This window comes from Myxine glutinosa, chromosome 12, assembly GCF_964187855.1.
Source record: "Myxine glutinosa chromosome 12, kmMyxGlut1.1, whole genome shotgun sequence".
Lineage (NCBI taxonomy): Eukaryota > Metazoa > Chordata > Myxini > Myxiniformes > Myxinidae > Myxine > Myxine glutinosa.
In genome coordinates, this window is record NC_136272.1 from 69552257 (window position 1) to 69574491 (window position 22235).

The 22235-nt window shown below is 49.4% G+C and overlaps 1 protein-coding gene across 1 annotated transcript in view; it reads right to left on the reverse strand.

The window, feature by feature from the left end:
* LOC137437505 (arf-GAP with GTPase, ANK repeat and PH domain-containing protein 1) overlaps positions 1-22235 on the reverse strand; it is a 111277-nt gene that overhangs the window by 59162 nt on the left and 29880 nt on the right. The window contains exon 2 of the mRNA XM_068131882.2: positions 2036-2094. Within this exon, the coding sequence (XP_067987983.2) occupies positions 2036-2094 (59 nt within the window). The remainder of the gene's footprint in view (positions 1-2035; positions 2095-22235) is intronic.

The window sequence follows — 22235 nt, forward strand, 5'->3', positions numbered from 1 at the left end:
TTCATGTAAATAGAGGGGGGGGGGTTGTCACCGTACTCGCAAGCCGTTCGCTTTGGACCAAACCATTTCATGTAAATAGAGGGGGGGGGATTGTCACCGTACTCGCAAGCCGTTCGCTTTGGCTTTGCGAATGGACCAAACCATTTCATGTACATAGAGGGGGGGGGATTGTCACCGTACTCGCAAGCCGTTCGCTTTGGCTTTGCGAATGGACCAAACATAATTTTAGATATATATATAGTACGGGCATGCCCTAGTCTATCTATAATTCCAGTAATCTCTGTGTGTATGTGTGTGTGTATGTGTGTGTGTCTGTGTGTCTGTGACCGCTGTTTCTCGACAACCACGGGTCCGATATACTTGAAACTTGCCAGGTATATTGCTGGGGACCCGAGGATGTGCCTTTTCAAGGTTTGAAATTAATCGGACAAGTGGTTCCCAAGGTATGGTCACCGTACTCGCAAGCCGTTCGCTTTGGCTTTGCGAATGGACCAAACCATTTCATGTAAATAGAGGGGGGGGGTTCTACCGTACTCGCAAGCCGTTCGCTTTGGCTTTGCGAATGGACCAAACCATTTCATGTAAATAGAGGGGGGGGTTCTGTGGTCGTTACTGCCACGTGGTTTCAAAGTTTTTTTTTGTTGTTGTTGTTTGCACGCATGTTTTTTTGCACCCACGTACGGGCACGCCCTAGTTTTTAAAATTTCAGCAACTGTTGGTCTGATGGACACTAAATTTTCACCATCGGAGCGCCTCCTCCTTTGGAATATTTTAATGATAATCACGACGTCATAGATCATGTGGTACAGGCGCCATCTTGGAAAAAAATGTTGCACCTCTATATCTCCAAAACCACTGCATGGAAAAAATTGAAGCATGGCTCATTGTAAAGAACGCCATATGGGGAATAGGTGCTGTTAACAATGACGTCAGTGGTGCCATAATTATGACGTCATAATTCGACAGAGACAACGCATAGTCTGGGTCAGTTTGAAATGTATTGAGCGTGATCTATGCAACAATTATATTAGAGAATATAAATTTGTGATGTCATCGCTCATGTGGTCTGGCAGCCATATTGGATCATCTAGTTATTATGTGCAGGATAAGTACTAAGTATTCTATGAATACCATCTAGTTATTATTTAGTTTCATGCTCAATCCAGAGCACCGGTTTTGCTGAAGCTGTTTTTCAGCTGAGGTTGAAATCCTGGATGGATCACGACTCCGACACAGGGAAAACTCCATTGAGTGTACAGGAATTTGGAATCTGTTCAGCGTGTCGGCGATAACTAGACTATCCTTTGCAAAGGACACCTTTGGATTTTTAACATCCACCATCTAAATCTGGCAGAGGGGACGTCTAATTTAACGTCCATCCGAGGGATGACACGCACATTGATGCATCGCCTTGCATGTAAGACACCGGGATGACAGTTTGTAGCGGTGTCTAGACTCCAACCCAGGCGAGAAGAAGAAGACCACTCCATTGGCATCTGCAGATGCATAGGGCTGCTGAAGCAGTTTCCTAGGATATTGGGCACAATCCTGGATGGGACGCCACTCCGACGCAGCCGTAAGATACTCAAATGTCTCATTCTTCCTCGTAAGCTGGTACTCATTTTGCCAACCTTGGAAGGACGACAGGCTGAGTGAACCCTCCTGGTGTTAATTCATTGGCATGGCGGTGGCTTTAACTCAGCATCCTGAGATCTCTAGCGAGCCACCATAACCATGAAGCCAACACCAGGCTTCAATCCAGGCTGGACAGCTCAGATATTGTTGCTTGATTTTTTGGAAACTGTTTGGAAGATCCATATTCAATAAAGGCAGCACCAGCTCATACACCAGGCCAGCAAGTGAGTTTGGACAGGACTTGTGGTGTAGTCAGCTGGTGTGACATTCAGAAAAAGACCTCAAAATGGAGCTAGAGATGGCATTGATGAGAAAAACAATGAAAGTTTTGACATGACTATTATTATTATTATTTTATTTTAAAACAAATAAAGAACAATGAAATAACAGTTTCCCTTACCACATTCAGTTTCTCCATTTCAGCATCCTCTGTCATACACGAATGGAACTCTGTAGTGTCTGCATTGGAGACAGGAGGAATGGTATCAAATGCTGACAGGCATCAAATGCTGACAGGCATCAAATGCGAACAGGCATCAAATGCTGACAGGCATCAAATGCGAACAAGCATCAAATGCAAACAGGCATCAAATGCCAACAGGCATCAAATGCCAACAGGCATCAAATGTTAACAGGTATCAAATGTTAACAGGTATCAAATGTTAGCAGGTATCAAATGTTAGCAGGTATCACATGTCAACAGGTATCACATGTCAACAGGTATCAAATGCTAACAGGCATAAAATGCTAACATGTATCAAATGCTAACAGTATGAAATGTTAACAGGTATCAAATGTTAACAGGTATGACATTTTAACAGGTATGAAATGTTAGCAGGTATCACATGTCAACAGGTATCACATGTCAACAGCTATCAAATGCTAACATGCATGAAATGCTAACACGTATCAAATGCTAACATGTATGAAATGCTAACATGTATCAAATGCTAACATGATTCAAATGCTAACATGATTCAAATGCTAACATGTATCATATGCTAACATGTATAAAATGCTAACATGTATAAAATGCTAACAGTATCAAATGCTAACAACTATCAAATGCTAACATGATTCAAATGCTAACATGTATCATATGCTAACATGTATAAAATGCTAACATGTATAAAATGCTTACAGCTATCAAATGCTAACATGTATAAAATGCTAACAGTATCAAATGCTAACAACTATCAAATGCTAACATGTATCAAATGCTCACAGGTATCAAATGCTAACATGTATCAAATGCTAACATGGATCAAATGCTAACATGTATCAAATGCTAACATGTATAAAATGCTAACAGGCATCAAATGCTAACATGTATCAAATGCTAACAGTATCAAATGCTAACAGCTATCAAATGCTAACATGTATCAAATGCTCACAGGTATAAAATGCTAACATGTATCATATGCTAACAGGTATCATATGCTAACAAGTATCAAATGCTAACATGTATCAACTGTTAACCGTATCAACTGCTAACAGGAAAATGTTTTCACCCATTTGTCTGTCTGTTAGCAAGATATCTCGAACAGTTATGGACAGATTCAGAAGGAAACATGGTAGACATGTTGGATGTTTGACAAGTACAAATTGATTAGATTTGGTGACGATCCGGATCCAGATCTGGATATGAGAATTTTTTTTAAGTGAGTCTTCACCATTGAGTGATGGGGCCAAAAATGATATCTCAAACTTGGTGGATGAGTTGGGTAGGTAACAAGAACAAGGTAGGTACTGTAGGTGACAGATCTGGCCTATCAATGGATACAAAACATAAAAATTGTTCAGCCAGGTGGAGGTATGCTCTCTACCGAGTGTTGCTCTAGTTAAATGCTGTGATGTAGCCACCCAGTTGATGGCGATTCATTAATAAGTCTCTGACTCGCCTCTGTTGGTGCTTTCTGACCAGATTCATATACCCCACCACAATAGCTGCCAAACTGCACAGGGCATGACTCATGTGGTTGGTACACATTGGCTTTGGAACCATATAAATAGTTGGTCGAAAGGTAAGGACAGCATCTGGGATTCTCAAATGCTGATGAACAAAAGTTGTGCCTTAATTTTTTTTTTTTGATCCATCCTCCCTAACCCACCTTCTTTGTTTAGAAACAAAGAAACATTGAAAATCATTACAAACAGGAAACTTACTGTTTTATGTACGTCATAAAGACCACAAACAACAAGCACGAAAAACGAATGTTACGTGTTTGATGAGGTGGTGTACAAGATGCTGAATCAACGGCGATAACCTTCCGGAATTAATTTTTTATACGACCTTCACATTTTTATTTTGTTTAAATTGAATTATGTGAAAACTGTGGAACACAAATCGCCTTATTGCTTACAAAAACCTCCAGTTTTGCAGTACTTGGCCATGTTAAATATGGTGCTGTATAAGACAATGCATCAACAGCGGTAAATGGCGGTAATTCTTTTTATATAACATTTAAAATCATTATTTTATTTAAATTGAATTATATACTTGAATACTGAGCAGGGTAACATGTTATATGAACTCTCGAATTTAGGGTATTCAAATTAGTGTAAGTGTTGTAGTTAATATTGGTTAATGACATGTCATGGTTCGTGACATGAAGAAAAAATAACCACATTTAGAGGCCATTTTTACTCACAGAGCAGGTGTTGACTTTTATGGGGCACCGTGGTCCCCTTTTTGAAGCAATGTTTTATGGCCGGATGCCCTTCCTGCCGCCAACCCTGTTAGTTGCCTCTTGCGACACAAGGAATTACCAGTGAGAACTGGTACTTAATTTGCCGACCTCGGAAGGATGACAGGCTGAGTCAACCCTGCTGGTGTTAATTCAGCCATTGACCGGGATTCGAACCCAGGATCCTCGGATCCCAAGCCGGCACCCTAACTGCTAAGCCAACGAACCCAGGATCGTAGGATGCCAAGCCGGCACCCTAACCGCTAAGGCAACAAACCCAGGATCCTAGGATCCCAAGCCAGAACCCTAACCGCAAAGGCAACGAACCCAGGATCCTAGGATCCCAAGCTGGCACCCTAATCGCTAAGCCAACGAACCCTGGATCCTAGGATCCCAAGCCGGCACCCTAACCGCTAAGCCAAAGAACCCAGGATCCAAGGATCTCAAGCCGGCACCCTAACCGCTAAGCCAACGAACCCAGGATCCTAGGATCCCAAGCCGACACCCTAACCGCTAAGCCAACGAACCCAGGATCCTAGGATCCCAAGCCGGTACCCTAACTGCTAAGCCAACGAACCCAGGATCCTAGGATCCCAAGCCGACACCCTAACCACGAAGCCAACGAACCCAGGATCCTAGGATCCCAAGCCAGAACCCTAACCGCTAAGGCAACGAACCCAGGATCCTAGGATCCCAAGCCGGCACCCGAACCGCTAAGGTAACGAACCCAGGATCCTAGGATCCCAAGCCGGCACCCTAACTGCTAAGGCAACGAACCCAGGATCCCAAGCCGACACCCGAACCGCTAAGGCAACGAACCCAGGATCCTAGGATCCCAAGCTGGCACCCTAACCACTAAGCCAACTAACCCAGGATCCTAGGATCCCAAGCCGGAACCCTAACCGCTAAGGCAACGAACCCAGGATCCTAGGATCCCAAGCCAGAACCCTAACCGCTAAGGCAACGAACCCAGGATCCTAGGATCCCAAGCCGACACCCGAACCGCTAAGGTAACGAACCCAGGATCCTAGGATCCCAAGCTGGCACCCTAACTGCTAAGCCAACGAACCCAGGATCCTAGGATCCCAAGCCGGAACCCTAACCGCTAAGGCAACGAACCCAGGATCCTAGGATCCCAAGCCGACACCCGAACCACTAAGCCAACTAACCCAGGATCCTAGGATCCCAAGCCGGAACCCTAACCGCTAAGCCAACGAACCCAGGATCCTCGGATCCCAAGCCGGAACCCTAACCGCTAAGGCAACGAACCCAGGATCCTAGGATCCCGAGCCGGCACCCTAACCGCTAAGCCAACGAACCCAGGATCCTAGGATCCCAAGCCGGTACCCTAACCGCTAAGCCAACGAACCCAGGATCCTAGGATCCCAAGCCGGCACCCTAACCACTAAGCCAACGAACCCAGGATCCTAGGATCCCAAGCTGGCACCCTAACCGCTAAGCCAACTAACCCAGGATCCTCGGATCTCAAGCCGGCACCCTAACCGCTAAGCCAACGACCCAGGATCCTAGGATCCCAAGCCGGAACCCTAACCGCTAAGCCAACGAACCCAGGATCCTAGGATCCCAAGCCGACACCCTAACCGCTAAGCCAACACCAAGTTTGTGACATGGTTATTTCCAAAATAATTCAGGATCGACTTGCCTTCGGCCTTACCTTGGAGCAAAACAGTTAATTGTATTGAAAAAGTAGAAAAGCAGAAGAGTGGGAGAAACAGGGAGAAAAGGAGAAGAGAGTAATGAGGTGTATTAATGAACGTTAATTGGGAAAGGGAAACCGTGGAAGATGAGAGATTTAATATTTAATGGAAACAGAAAAGGAGTAAGTATCACATTAACATGCATGTTTTCAGTGGTGCAATACTTGTGTTAAAATAAATGAAGAGTTTGAAAAAAAAACATAACCCTTCACTTATGGCTCATCTTCATTTTAGTGTGGCCTCTTATTCCTTCTTTGTTCATTCCAAATTTCTTCTTTCCTGTTCCTTTTGATTGCAAAGAAAAACTTTTTCTATTCAAAAAAAGCATTAATTCACAAAATATTCCTTTCGGGTGCAGAGAAAGACAGTTTAGTTAGACAACGGACACGTAACGCTTCACACACAATGGGTGCGAGTTCGTTGTGCCACGCTTGATGGAAACAGAATGGCCTCAAATTGCAAGTTCTAACTACTCCTAGTATATAGGGAATCTAGGATCAGCTGGTCATACCTGTGGGCGGGAACTTGGATTAGCCGGGAGGGGGGGGGGGGGCGGGGCTCGTTTCCGCCAGGTGCCCATCATAGTTGTAGTTGACACGAAAGTGTAGCTAATGAAGGGTTAGGGTAGTAGGGCATTACGAGGAGCATTCAGAAGGTTCTACAAACAAGACGTTAGTACAATGGACATGTCAACGTTTTTGTATTTCTCAAATCATATTTGTAAGAAAACCTTTGTTTACGAACCATATGTTAGTTAGTGAGTTCATCTTGTCCCCGTTTTGGAACATTGGGCAGATTGCTGTTTCTACAATGTTGTTGGATTTTTTTTTTACAGGCCAGGTTTCCAGCCCAACACCCAACCATCCTCCTCCATCCTTTTTCAAATGGGCTTGGGACCGTCTTTGGCGAACCATATATAATACGCACAGAAGAGAACAAGGTTGACCTGTGTTGGACACGAAAAATGATCGAATACAACCTCGCTCTTTCAGGAAAGCAAAAACGTTTCAAAATCACAATCAAAATGAAAATGCGTGCCTTACATCCATTTTTTCAGCCAACAAGTGACCACCTGGCTATACATCATGATGGGGAGGGAATTCTCGACGTCACCTTTAACTGCAGACATGCTTTGCTGTCATTTGACATGATGGAAGTCACACGAATAAAAGTCCCAATTCGATCATCTTGAGTATTAAGTTTGCAACATCAGTTGTTATGCCTTCTGAGCTGCAAGCATCTAATGAGTTTCGCACCTGCAGAGGTGTTTGCAAACGCCTCTCTTGAAAAAGGCATCAAACGGAGGTCATGGCGGTGTGTCTGGAGGAGTCCCAGGGCATGAGAGAACGTGTCTCCAGGTGCTCACCGACCTGGAATCGGCAAACTGACTCACGACAATCATCGGCCTTAACTCGAGTCGAGGGCACGCGGTTGCAGGGCTGCACTAAGCTGCACTAAGCTGCACTAAACTGCACTCCATGGATTGCGCTCACCGCACAACTAACTTTGTACAACGACATCAAAGAAATGTCTTCACTGGCTTTGTTTGAAAATTAACTTTTCATTTATTTGAGGCTACAAGTCCGGCACCCTTATCGAACCAGTCCCCAGGGGGATACGATCAGGTAGTATCACAGAACGGGGACGAGCCTTCGCAAAGGCCTTTTCTGTTACAACTTGAAGCGTGCTCAGAATTTTGTGCTGTTCTGCATCCTTCGAAAGTGTATAACAGGAGAACTCTTGATTTGCTGAGCTGTTGTTGTTGTAGTACAGCCCCACACAGTTCTCTCGGACAAGTCTGCGGCCTGGAGCCAGCCGAGCAACCTCCCAGGAGCGTCCCAGAGATCCCCAACATCCAGCATGGTGTACCCTGCTTCAGGAAGTCAGGTCACGACACACACACACACAGAGAGACAGAGACAGAGAGACAGAGAGACAGAGAGACAGAGAGAGAGAGAGAGAGAGAGAGAGAGAGAGAGAGAGAGAGAGAGAGAGAGAGAGAGAGAGAGAGAGAGAGAGAGAGAACACAGAGACAAGAGGGAAAGGGCCGGTCCATCGGAATTTTGTGCCGTTCTGCATCCTTCGAAAGTGTATACCAGGAGAACTCTTGATATGCTGAGTTGTTGTTGTTGTTGTTGTTGTAGTATAGTTCTCTCAGACAAGTCTTCGGCATGGAGCCAGCCGAGCAACCTCCCAGGAGCGTCCCAGAGATCCACAACATCCAGGATGGTGTACCCTGCTTCAGGAAGTCAGGTCATGACACACACACACACACACACACACACACACACACACACACACACACACACACACACACACACACACACACACACACACACACACACACACACACAGAGAGAGAGAGAGAGACAGAGACAGAGACAGAGACAGAGACAGAGACAGAGACAAGAAGGGAAGAGGGAAGGGCCGGTCCATCGGCACTCTGACAGTGACTGCGCTGCCATGACAAATCCAAGCAGCAGAGAAGCATGGGGAAGATTTGGCCACCGACTTGCGTTGGAGGGATACAACCATCCCAAGAGGCATCCCTGATCGTTGCCGATTTGCTGAGTTTCTACAACAACTCCCGACAACATTGTGGGTAACCATTTCAAACAGTTTGAAACGCCCTGCAGCGAGCTAGCTACCTGTGCACATCCACTTCACCACTTTGTCACGGATTGCTACCACAAAGTGCAAATGGCTGGGATGAGGAACGAGCAACTTGGTTCAAGAAAAAAAATAAACATTCCTGGATGATTTCATTCCTCCGCACTTTGGCAACCAAATAGGAATCCCGCCCGTGGGAGTCAAGCTTCCTTTTCGGAGAGCGCCATCAAGAACATCCTCTAAAGATGCGTTGGAAAAAAGAACAACTAGAATTGTTGTTGGAAAAAACATTTCAATAATAGACCAATGATGCTAAATTCAGGCTTTCAGAAGGCCTTGATCTTCCCATATCAAGTAAGGAGATGATGAACAAGACACAGAGGCCGTAACCAGAACAACCGGTCATAGCGAAGTTTCCAAACAAGGTGCGAAGCGACATTCACCTCTTACTGCCCGCCGGATGACACGTCTCATGTGAAGCCTGCCTCAGGTGTAGTGCGTGTTTCGGCTCGTCCAGCACTGCCCCGACTACATTCCAAGGTAACGACGAGCCCAGATCGTGTTCAAACTGCTCGTGGTTGCCGCAGCAAAAAACGTCACCCATTGCGAGAGTCTGTTGCACTTTTCCTTGTTATCCGGGGTGACTTTAGATCAAATCGTTCACAACGGTCTCCTAGTTCCGGGGTGTATGCACCACACATTACCTTTCACTTTCTACTCTTCCCTTATCCAAAAGGATGAAGAAAACTGGCAAGAGGTAGAAAACTATCCTTTGAGCTGTCTCGTTGGGATTCAATTCACAATCTGACTATAACCTGTCACCTGGTATTTTGGAGGCATGTTTTTCCATGAAGGAGTATGAAAATCCCTCAGGTAGATGCTAGGTCGGGTGTCCTGTCCGCTTGCATTATCCGGTGGAGGTTAAACATCTTCACAGGAAGAGAAGGTGAGTTATGATCATTACCCTGAGGCAGGAGGTACTTCCATGAGCTGTACGACCAATAGGTACTCGGTGATGATGTGACCGGCAGTGGCGGACTCACGACCAACTGAATCCCGGTCGAACACTCATTCATTCACAGTATCCTCCATTCTTCAACCTGATCAACCCATCCTTGCCTTTTCTGCACCTCCTTTCCAAAACTCTCCAAATATTTATGCTTCTATTTCTTGCGTCATTATTTTCGAAGCTCTACCCCCAACTCTTGCCCCTCATCCTCTCTAATGTCAACGTAAACGCAATAAAAAAATTGTAAATTGGTCTGCAAGATTGTTATCGATTGTTTCACTTTTCTTCCTTAACCCCTAGATGCAGGTGTCAAAAATCCTACATAAACGCAGTCATTGGGCCTCGGAGGCCTAACGGATGTATTCGTGTAATGTTATTTTTTTTGTTTGTTTTTTTTATTGATTTTTTTCAGTAGTATTCCTCGGAGGCCCCCTCCCCTAAGTTTTTTTTTTATAGATTTTTTTTTTCATATCCTTTTTCAATCCAAGTCGATGCTCATGGATGTGTATTTGCTCAGAAAATGTGAATCATTGATCCTATTATTTGGAAGAATCCCATACAAGTAATTAATCCTTTTTTCTTTTCTTTTTTGCAAAAAAAAGTTTTGTTCTAGGTTTTTCAACTTTTTTTTCTCTAAAAAGTTGAGGCTCATGGAGGAGCATTTGCTCAAAAAATATGATTCACTGATCCTTTTATTTAGAATGTATATGTCCACAACTGTTAAAAATCCTACACCGATGCAGCCATTGGGCCTCGGAGGTCCAACGGATGTATTTGTGTAATGTTTTTTTTATTTTTTATTTTTTTATAGATTTTTTTCTTTCATGTCCTTTTTTAATCCAAGTCGATGCTCATGGATGTGTATTTGCTCAGAAAATGTGAATCATTGATCCTATTATTTGAAAGAATCCCATACAAGTAATGAATCCTTTTTTTCTTTTTCCCATGAATGTATTCGTGTAAAGTTTTTTAATTTTCATATTTTTGTCACCGAATTATTTGTAACCAAGTTATATGAGCATATAATGAGGCTCATATCAAGAAAATAATTATATAACATAGTAGTACAACATTTATTCGGGGCTTCGAAGGCCCCAGGCCTGCATTAGTGTCGGATTTTCTGGTTATAAGTGAAGAATGAAGATTTTCCCACGAGCCTGAATGAATTTTTTTTTTAATGTCACTGAATTTTGTGTAACAACATGAAAGTCGGTGAAAATGAGGCTCATTCCCAAAAAAATTTGTACAGCATAGTTTTTGCAACAAAAAAAACCTTGTGGGCCTCCGAGGCCCAATCACTGCATCCAAGGGTTAAGTGGAAAAGGCACAATTAACCAGTCAAATGCAACTTCGGTGAACTTTCCTGTAATTGATGTGATGTGTCATCGCCAATTTCATCACCAGAATGCATCTTAACTCTACTCAATCACTTATTGGTGGTGATGCCAACAACAAAAACAATTTAGATGGACAAAAACAAAGGAAACCCTCAAACATAGAAAAAGCATGGGTTGGCAGGTTGGCCTTTCCCTGTTCCACAATTATTGAAAAGGTTGCTCCTTTAATCTTTAGTCGTAGACCTTGGGAGAGCAGACATATGTGATACAAGTGAAATTGTTAATAAGTGGGGAATTACGATCTTGAAGAAGGCGAGAAGCGCTTGTGAAGAGGCCCAAACACGCTCTCGACACTTTCTTTACAAAAACGAGATTAATTTGGCACAGTTGACGATTCCAATCCGGTTACATTTATTTGTTCATTCGGCATAGGCCGAGCGATGCAATGTTAATGAAACACCTTGCAACCCATGCCTGCAGAAAACGGATTTTTTTTTTTGGAACGCCGGCTGCATTTTCCATCAAATAATCAAGTAACTTTGTCAAAAACCTCTCCATACGTAGGAACTCCTATGTTGAAAGTTTCGTGTCAATTCCTCAAGTGGTTGCGAAGAAAACAAATTAAAGATCGAATAAAGGGGGAAAAGTGAGGGCCTCGTCCGACGTTCCACAACTTGGTCAAGAATGGTTGTGGACACTTATGGTATTTAAAATCGGTTACAGGAGTGAGGCTCATGGAAGACCAAGGTAGACCTGAAGGTGGGAGAAGGATCAAGGAAATGAAGGAAACGAAAATCACATTTGTACGTTTTGCTGAGCTTTGTGATCATCACCACTTTTTGATTGGGATGCATCTTAACTCTACTCAATCACTTATTAGTAGTGATGCCAACAACAAAAACAATTTACATGGACAAAAACAAAGGAAACCCTCAAACATAGAAAGGGCATGGGTTGGCAGGATGGCCTCGAGGTATCCACACCAGCCTAGGTTCGACTCAGTCTAACTATAAACTACCACCCTGGTGTTGTGTATGTCGGGCGAGGCCACCACGTCTGCAGGGTCCAATCTGATGGACTTCCTGTGTGCCGACATTAGATGGTGGACATTAAGGGGAGGGGAGTTATCGCCGGCATCCTGAACAAATCGCCGGAACCGCTTTATAAAGAGGTTTTTTTTTTTAGTTGAGATGTAAATGCACAGAAGTTACAAGATGCAGGAAACGGTGAAGTTATCCCTGGAATGGATCTCGTGTGACATTCTTTTCAAATGGATAATAAAATACCAACTTATTTTCTCTGGAGTGACGTCATTCATTCGAATGGTATCATCAATTCAGGTAAGTTGTGGATTTGATAAATATTTCCATGAAATGTTCTGTTCAACCTCATGGGCCCACTATTCAACAGGTAATCTGCTTTTGGTTTCAGGTTAAAATCCTGGCCCTGATGAGAGAGCAACGGCAAACCACCTGGTGAATTCCATGCCACAAGTGATCTATTTTCTTCCTGTTTCTGTCAGGTGATGTTTAGCAATGGTAAGTAATGTTTGGTAGTGTAACGGTGTAAGATAACCTCTAGTTGTTAAGGTAAATGCTTGAGTAGTTGTAAATGTACACTGCACTGCCCGATTGGATAACCTTCAAACACACCTCAGGTTGTGGATCCACTGTTTGGAGAGTATCTGGGATTTTGAGCAAAAATGTTGGTGATGAACGGAGCCCAGGTGATGATCCGGATGGTGGTTAAATCAATCAATCAGTTATTTGGCTTCAATGTTATCTATTGGATACAGGTGTAGTTGGAAAGGTGATTGGAGAGAATATTGTCGTGTCCGTACCAATAAAGACCGGTCTCGGACGAATGACCGATCGAGCTTCACACTCCGAGGCGTTCAATCAAACAATGGCGGATCTTGCCTATATGCGCAAGAAGGAGGAGGGCAGCAAGACTCTTACGTGCACGGATTCCACCGGAGCGTCCTCGAACCACGATAATCAAATCAAACCGACACGGAATTAAAATGCAACAATACCGGGTTTAATGAAAGAAATGCTGGTAACAAAATAATGCACAAACCTGAAACTAAAATAAAATAACTAAAAGTAAAACGAAAACTAAAGTAAAACTAAAAATAACTAAAAGCACAGTAAAACTAAAATCCTATTTGGAGCGCTCCCATACAGACTCGTTTACAACACAAGGGGAAACGAAAGTGAAAATAATGTGTGTGTAATGAATGTTTAGTACTCAGCTTTGAGCGGCCCTCAAACCCCATCGGCCCTCGAACGGGTCCCCGAGTCCGTGCACGGGAAAGCACGCCTTGGCGCGCAGTTCGTTCACCCCGAGCTGCCGATGTGCAGAGCTCAGGCCCAAGCTCCCCTCTCGTCGTCCGCTCCACACAGCACCGCGGTCTCTCCGGTTCACTCGGAATGGCACACAGCCATCACAAAGCCATGAGCCAAGGGCATCAGAGTCCACGAGCTGCGACCGCCAATGTCAGGACCAAGAACGAGGATAAAACTGTGACCGCTTGTCGTCAAACCCTGGACCAAGGGGATAAAACCTTGACTGATTGCGACCACATCCATGAAGCCAGAGCGCCAAAAGAGAGCACGAACTGAGACGGCCTGCAGTAAAACCAAAAGCCAAGAGAAAGAAAATGCCTGGACTCAGTCTTTTTGTTCCCCGGTCTTCAACGTCATCCGGTGACATCCGTGCATGCTCCAATCAGCGAGTGCCATCGCAGCAGCCCTCACCCGGACCAATCACCACCCCTTGGTGCGGGGCCCCATGGCCCCTCCCGGTGTCCCTGACGATGACTCGGCTGGTGGCATCAGCGGCATTTGAATGTCCTGGTTCCGGTTACTTTTATATGGTCTTTTTAGAATAGGTCCAGAGTGCATGGCGGGTATTGGGGTGTGTCATAAGGAACAAAGGAAAAATCAGAGGCATTTACATACAGGGGATTTACCCTTAACCCCTACCTAATTAACATAGCCCCACCCCTCGCCATGGGGACAAAGATACGCTCTTACCGGACACAAGGAGCTGACTCAAGTTACATGAGGGTTTCTTCTTCTTTACACACTACCCTATACAATCCTACCTGGCCCCAAGGTATTTCATTACCTACCTCCCATAAATGTAACAATATGTTTGATTGGATATTTATTGGTTTTAGTGTGTTGCGTTTTTAAAAAACTAGGGCGTGCCCGCACGTACGTGCTTGCCCGTACGTGCTTGCCCGTACGTGCGTGCAAAAAAACATGCGTGCAAACAACAACAACAAAAAAAAACTTTGAAACCACGTGGCAGTAACGACCACAGAACCCCCCCCTCTATTTACATGAAATGGTTTGGTCCATTCGCAAAGCCAAAGCGAACGGCTTGCGAGTACGGTGACCATACCTTGGGAACCACTTGTCCGATTAATTTCAAACCTTGAAAAGGCACATCCTCGGGTCCCCAGCAATATACCTGGCAAGTTTCAAGTATATCAGACCGGTAGTTGTCGAGAAACAGTGGTCACAGACAAACACACACACACACACACACACACACACACACACACACACACACACACAGACACACACACACACACACACACACAGACACACACACATACACACAGAGATTACTGGAATTATAGATAGATACAAAATCAAGGCTTACCCAAAGCTCGGAACAAGTGTGTGTCTACCCTCAGGAGTGCCAGGAAACAATATCTCTCGAATATCAAGACTGAATTCTCAAACCTGTCTCCCTCCTCCAAATCCTGGTGGCGTCTGGTCAAATCCCACACTCACTCTCTCTCCCACACTACCTCTCTCTCCCACACTACCTCTCTCTCCCACACTACCTCTCTCCCACACTACCTCTCTCTCCCACACTACCTCTCTCTCCCACACTACCTCTCTCTCCCACACTACCTCTCTCTCCCACACTCCCCCTCTCTCCCACACTCCCCCTCTCCCTAACACTCTATCTTTCTCCCTATCTCCATCACACACACCATCTCCCTCTCCGTACTCTTCCTCTCTTCCCCTTCCCTCTCTCTCCTCTCCTCTCCCTCTCCCACTCCTCTCTTTTTCTTCTTTCTCTCCTCTACCTCCCTCTCTCTTTCTCTCCTCTCCCACTCATCACCTTCTCCTATCCTTCTCCTCTCTTTTTCTCCTCTTCCACGCTTCACCTTCTCTCCTCTCCTCTCTCTCTCCCCTCTGCCTCACCCTCTCTCTCCCCCTCTGCCTCTCTCTGCCTCCCTCTCACCTCTCACTCTTCCTCTCCTCTGCCTCGCCCTCTGCTTCCCTCTCACCTCTCACTCTTCCTCCCCTCTGCCTCCTCCTCTCTCTCTCCTCTGCCTCGCCCTCTCCCCCCCCCCCCCTCTCTCTCTCTCCCTCCCCTCCCCCCTCTGCCTCCCCTCTCTCCCCCCCCCCTCTCTCTCTCCCCTCCCCCCCTCTCTTTCTCTCCTCTGCCTCACCCTCTCTCCTCCCCTCTCTCTCTCCCCTCCTCTCTTCCCCCCCTCTGCCTCCCTCTCACCTCTCACTCTTCCTCTTCCTCTCCTCCCCCTCTCTCTGTGTACAATAATTTGAAAAATAAATAAATATATAAGCATCTAACTTCAGTACTTTGTGAATACACAAAATTTCAAGAACCTGTTCATTTGAGCATAAACTGTTAAATATAACAAGACATTGAATGGTTGTAACATGTTTCAGGTACACGAAGTGTGTGCACGTGATGAGAGAACGCAGAACGTGAATACAGGTGGCGCTGACCTAGATTCTCGAACACCGCGAGTGCTGTAATCATAATTAACAATCCCTTTGGTGGATAAAAAGGCAAAAACGAAACCAAATTACAAATCGCAAGCGAAACGTTATCGGTGCAACATGTAGCTCCAGCCAAATGTTTATGATTATCAGGTTTGCATCGTTTAAAATCACTCGGCATTGCCGAGACGGTCTTTGGACAAGGAATCTGATAAGAGCCATTCGATTCTGTCATGTTTGTTATCTTAGATGGAGGATGGAGGATGGAGGATGACGGTGGAGGATGAGGCTGGAGGATGAGGATGGAGGCTGGAGGATGAGGATGGAGGATGAGGCTGGAGGATAAGGATGGAGGATAAGGATGAGGCTGGAGGATGAGGGTGGAGGATAGAGGATAGAGGATGGAGGATGGAGGATGACGGTGGAGGCTGGAGGATGGAGGATGGAGGATAGAGGATGGAGGATGAGGGTGGAGGATGGAGGCTGAGGGTGGAGGATGGAGGCTGAGGGTGGAGGATGAGGATGGAGGCTGGAGGATGAGGATGGAGGATGAGGCTGGAGGATGACGGTGGAGGATGAGGATGGAGGCTGGAGGATGAGGGTGGAGGATGAGGATGGAGGCTGGAGGATGAGGATGGAGGATGAGGATAGAGGATGCAGATGGAGGATGAGGATGGAGGCTGGAGGATGAGGATGGAGGCTGAGGGTGGAGGCTGAGGGTGGAGGATGAGGATGGGGGGATGAGGGTGGAGGCTGAGGGTGGAGGATGAGGATGGGGGGATGAGGATGGAGGCTGAGGATGGAGGCTGAGGGTGGAGGATGAGGATGGGGGGATGAGGATGGAGGCTGAGGGTGGAGGATGAGGATGGAGGATGAGGATAGAGGATGCAGATGGAGGATGAGAATGGAGGACTCATCATGAGGTTGGAGGATGAGGATGGAGGATGAGGATTGCAGGTCAGACCGATAAATCTGTCTCACCGACCGATCATCCATCCATGTACTCTTGTGTACGCAATACTGTATTTCAAAAACCGTTGAACATTTATCTTTCATAAATTGCACGTCATTATCCCAACCTCATTAAGTCACGGCTGTGATTGGCTGAATTATGTTGCCAAGGCAACCACCTCGGTAACTTGGCTTGCTGCATGCGATATTTGAAAAACCGTTGAACATTCAGCTTTCATGTTACCCAGATCTATTGTAGGTGGGGGGCCTGGACTATCAATTAGCTCCTTGTAGTTCTTTTGGGTATTTATCGGACATCTTTTCGTTGGAACGTTTTGAAATGCCCATGAAGCTCACGTTCCAGGTGTGAATGGACCAAATGGCCTTTCGCTGAAATCGAACCTGCAACATCTGGGATGCAAGCACCGAGCGATCCAACAAATCCAAAAAAAGATAAAGCTCAGAAAGTCTGGAATTTGAACTTTCGTGACATTGTTTTCTTGCATTTCTGGAACAGTGAAGATAATGGTTCAACCACCAGGTAGCTTTGTTTCATTGAGTGTTCATCTCCACCAGGATGACCAGAGGACGCGAGCGTGTTCCGACACAACAGTTTGAACACGTTTTCGTTCAACAGACTCAATGCAGACGCGTTTGATGGGGTGGCGACGTCCAATGGTTCTTCACTGTCACTCCCACCCTGACAAGGTGGCCGTGCTGCAAGAAGGAGACATTTTACAACTTCCCTGGAGCATCACTTCTGCCTTATCAGTTCGAATTGGCTGCAAAATTCGGGTCGTGTTCCTTATTTAGACACATTCATGTTGCTGGTAGGAGGGAGGTTCATGCTCCAAACAACTTGGATAACGATAACATGTTTTCGTCAATTGTAATTTACACATCCAGAATGGACATGAAAAATTGAACATCTTTGGAACACCAAACAAAACTCGTAGCTATCAGACCTTCAACCCACCTAGCGCCACCTCACAATGGCCTCCACACCACACACAGACCTTCAACCCACCTAGCGCCACCTCACAATGGCCTCCACACCACACACAGACCTTCAACCCACCTAGCGCCACCTCACAATGGCCTCCACACCACACACAGACCTTCAACCCACCTAGCGCCACCTCACAGTGGCCTCCACACCACACACAGACCTTCAACCCACCTAGCGCCACCTCACAATGGCCTCCACACCACACACAGACCTTCAACCCACCTAGCGCCACCTCACAATGGCCTCCACACCACACACAGACCTTCAACCCACCTAGCGCCACCTCACAATGGCCTCCACACCACACACAGACCTTCAACCCACCTAGCGCCACCTCACAATGGCCTCCACACCACACACAGACCTTCAACCCACCTAGCGCCACCTCACAATGGCCTCCACACCACACACAGACCTTCAACCCACCTAGCGCCACCTCACAATGGCTTCCACACCACACACAGACCTTCAACCCACCTAGCGCCACCTCACAATGGCCTCCACACCACACACAGGCCTTCAACCCACATAGCGCCACCTCACAATGGCCTCCACACCAAACACAGACCTTCAACCCACCTAGCGCCACCTCACAATAGCCTCCACACCACACACAGACCTTCAACCCACCTCACAATGTCCGACGCACCACACAGACCTTCAACCCACCCCACAATGTCCTACACACCACACAGACCTTCAACTCACCTCACAATGTCCGACACACCACACAGACCTTCAACCCACCTCACAATGACCTCCACACCACACAAACCTTCACCCCACCTCATAATGGCCTCCACACCGCAAACAGACCTTCAACCCACCTCACAATGGCCTCCACACAATGCAGACCCTTCAAACCATGTCCCACCACCTCACAATGGCCTTCCACGGTGTTTGTCGGGGCTCCATCTTACTATAATTCACCAAATGTCCGTCCGTCCGTTTGAAGGTACGGCAAAAACGGCTCAACCGATCGCAACGATATTTAGGGGTGGGTATTCCTGGGACCCCTGGGAGTAAAATATGGTATTAAAGCGCGGCGTTACGCGCGCTGCTTGCGAGCAAGGAGGAAGCGGACAAGCGGTAACTTATAAGCGTCTTTATTTCAGGAGCTCACTGTAACACTGGCGCGCTCCGGGCTGCGCGCCCGGTGTATATCATGAGGCCACGCCTACCCCTCGGGCGTGGCCACCGCCCACTTGGTGCGCGGAATGATGTCACCACGCCAGTGGGCTTTTGTGTAGGCCACACGCGCCCCCCCAGAATTCCCGCGCACCTGGAGGGCCAGTTTGCGTGGCAGACGAATGACCCGGCCGAAGCACCCCCTGGCGATCGGCGGCGTCCAGGGTGCAGGGATGCCAGGTGGGATGCCCCTGGCTGCCCCTGGGATGGGTGCAGGCCCGGGGGGCGGCGTGGCGGCGGGGCTGGGCGGTGCCGGGGGTCCGACCGCAGGGGGGCGGCCCCGACGTGGGGGTCGGGCCACTGGCGGTGGATGGTCCACGTCGAGGTGGGCCGGCTTGAGGCGGTCTACCGAAATGCGGTCAGGAGTACCGCCAATGTCCAGGGTGAAGTGCTTCACCCCGGTCTCCAGCACGCGGAAAGGCCCGTCGTACGGGGGCCGCAGTGGTGTCCGGTGGGCATCGTGGCGGACGAAGACGTACTCCGCCGTGCGAAGCTCCGGGGTGACGTGCGTCGGTGGGTGCCCGTGGCATGCCGTTGGCACCGGGGCGAACCTCTGGGCGGTCTCTTGCAGAGCGGAGCGCTGCTGTGCCGCGGACCATGGTGCCGTGGAGTCGGGGAGGAACTCGCCCGGCACCCGCAGCGGTTGCCCGAAGACCAACTCCGCCGCGGATGCGCGCAGGTCCTCCTTGGGCGCCGTCCGGAGGCCCAGCAGGACCCAGGGGAGCCTGTCGACCCAGCCGCCGTCGCGGAGTGTGGCCCGGAGCGTGGCCTTCAATGAGCGGTGAAATCGCTCACACAGGCCGTTAGCCTGGGGGTGGTAGGCCGTGGTTTGGTGCAGCCGGACCCCGAGCCCCTGCGCGACCGCCCCCCAGAGCTCCGAGGTGAACTGGGGGCCGCGGTCGGACGAGATGTCTGAGGGGGCGCCGAACCGGGCGACCCAGGTGGCGATGAAAGCCTGCGCGACATCGGCCGCCGTTGTCGACGCCAAGGGCACGGCCTCCGGCCACCGGGTGGTGCGGTCCACCATGGTGAGGACGTAGGTGAAACCCTGCGAGGGGGGCAGAGGTCCCACCAGGTCCACGTGGACGTGGTCAAACCGGCGTTCCGGCACCGTGAACGGGGCCAACAGGGCCTGGGTGTGCCGGTGCACCTTGGCGCTGGCACGCGAGGCACGTCCTGGCCCAGCCGCGGACGGCCTTCCGGAGGCCATGCCAGACGAACTTGTCGGCGATCAGCCTTTGGGAGGCCCTCGCGCCTGGGTGGGACAGGCCGTGGATGGCGTCAAACACCTGGCGCTGCCAGCCCGTGGGCACGATGGGGCGAGGACACCCGAGGGAGACGTCGCACAAGAGGGCCGCGCCCGCGCCGTCGAACGCCACCTCGGTGACGCGGAGGCCCGTGACGGCGGTCCGCAAGGCCTGGACGTCGGGGTCAGCGGCCTGGTCCGCTGCCATCCGGGCATAGTCGATGCCGAGGTGGACTGCGTGGGCGACGGCCCGGGAAAGGCAATCCGCCACCGGGTTGTCCTTCCCCGCGACGTGCTGGATGTCCGTCATGTACTCGGACACGGCCGAGAGGTGACGCTGCTGCCAGGCCGACCACGGCTCGGTGACCTTGCCCATCGCGAAGATCAGCGGCTTGTGGTCGACGAAGGCAGTGAACGCACGGCCCTCGAGCAGATGGCGGAAGTGCCTGACCGCCAAGTGAAGCCCGAGCAACTCGCGGTCGAAGGTACTGTAACGGCGTTCGGGCGGGCGAAGCTGCCGGCTAAAGAACGCCAGCGGTTGCCAAGCTCCACGCACCCATTGCTCGTGCACCGCGCCCACCGCGTAGTCCGAGGCATCGGTGGTGAGGGCGATCGGTGCATCGGGCACCGGGTGCGTGAGCATGGTGGCGTTAGCCAAGGCGAGCTTCGCGCCCGTGAACGCCGTGTCCATCTGCTCGGTCCAGGTAACGTCGCCTTTGCCCGGCGTACCTCGGAGAGCTTCGTGCAGGGGGCGCAGGAGCTGGGCGATACGGGGCAGGAACCGATGGTAAAAGTTCACCATGCCCAGGAACTCCTGCAGCCCTCTGATCGTGCGGGGGCGCGGTAACCCCTTCACCGCCTCCACCTTGGCCGGCAGGGGGACGGCTCCGTGCCTGGTGACACGGTGCCCCAGAAAATCGATTATGGTGGCGCCGAACCGGCACTTTGCGGGGTTCACAATCAGGCCATGCTGGCCCAGGCGTTCGAAGAGCGTGCGGAGGTGGCGTAGGTGCTCTTCGCGGGACGCGCTGGCGACGAGGATATCGTCCATGTAGACGTAGACAAAATCCAAGTCACGCAGGACGCTGTCCATCAGTCGCTGGAATGCCTGAGCCGCATTCTTCAGACCGAAGGGCATGCGCAGGAACTCGAAGAGTCTGAATGGCGTGATGACCGCCGTCTTCGGGACGTCCTCCGGCCTGACGGGGACCTGATGGTAGCCGCGTATGAGGTCCACCTTCGAGAAGAAGGACATGCCCGCCAAACGGGCGGAAAAGTCCTGAATGTGGGGGACGGGGTAGCGGTCGGGAGTCGTGGCGTCATTGAGACGGCGATAGTCCCCGCACGGTCGCCATCCCCCGCCGGGCTTCGGCACGATGTGCAGCGGCGACGCCCAAGCGCTCTCTGAGCGCCGAACGATGCCGAGTCGCTCCAGGGTAGCGAACACCGCTTTTGCCACCGCCAGCTTCGTCGGCTCGAGGCGGCGTGCCCGGGCGTAGACCGGTGGCCCGACGGTAGGGATGTGATGGGCCACCCCGTGCTTGACGGCCCCCGCCGAGAAGGTGGGCCGCGTGAGGGCCGGGAAGCCGGCGAGGAGGCGGGTGAATGCGTCCGCTGCCGGAAGCGTACAGACCAACGTGGCCGGAACCGAACCGTTCGGCAAGCCGCTTGGCAAGCCGCTCGTTGAGCTGGGCAACGCACAAGCGAGCGAGCTGAACGTCTCGGCCTGGACAAGACGTCTGCGCTTGACGTCGACCAGGAGCCCATTAGCGCACAGGAAGTCCGCGCCAAGCAGTGCCATGGGCACGTCGGCGGTGACGAACGTCCATCGGAAAACCTGCCCTCCGAACCGCAGAGAGAGGCAGCGTTTTCCATACGTACGGATGGGCGTCCCGTTCGCGGCAAGCAGCGCGGGGCCCCCACCCGCGGCGTGCTTGTCTGACATGCCGGCGGGAATGACACTCACCTGCGCTCCCGTGTCGCACAGGTAACGGCGCCCAGAGAAGGTGTCCGTTATGAACAGCAGGCTGCTCGAACGGCCGGCGCTCATCGCCACTATTGAGCGCCGGCCCA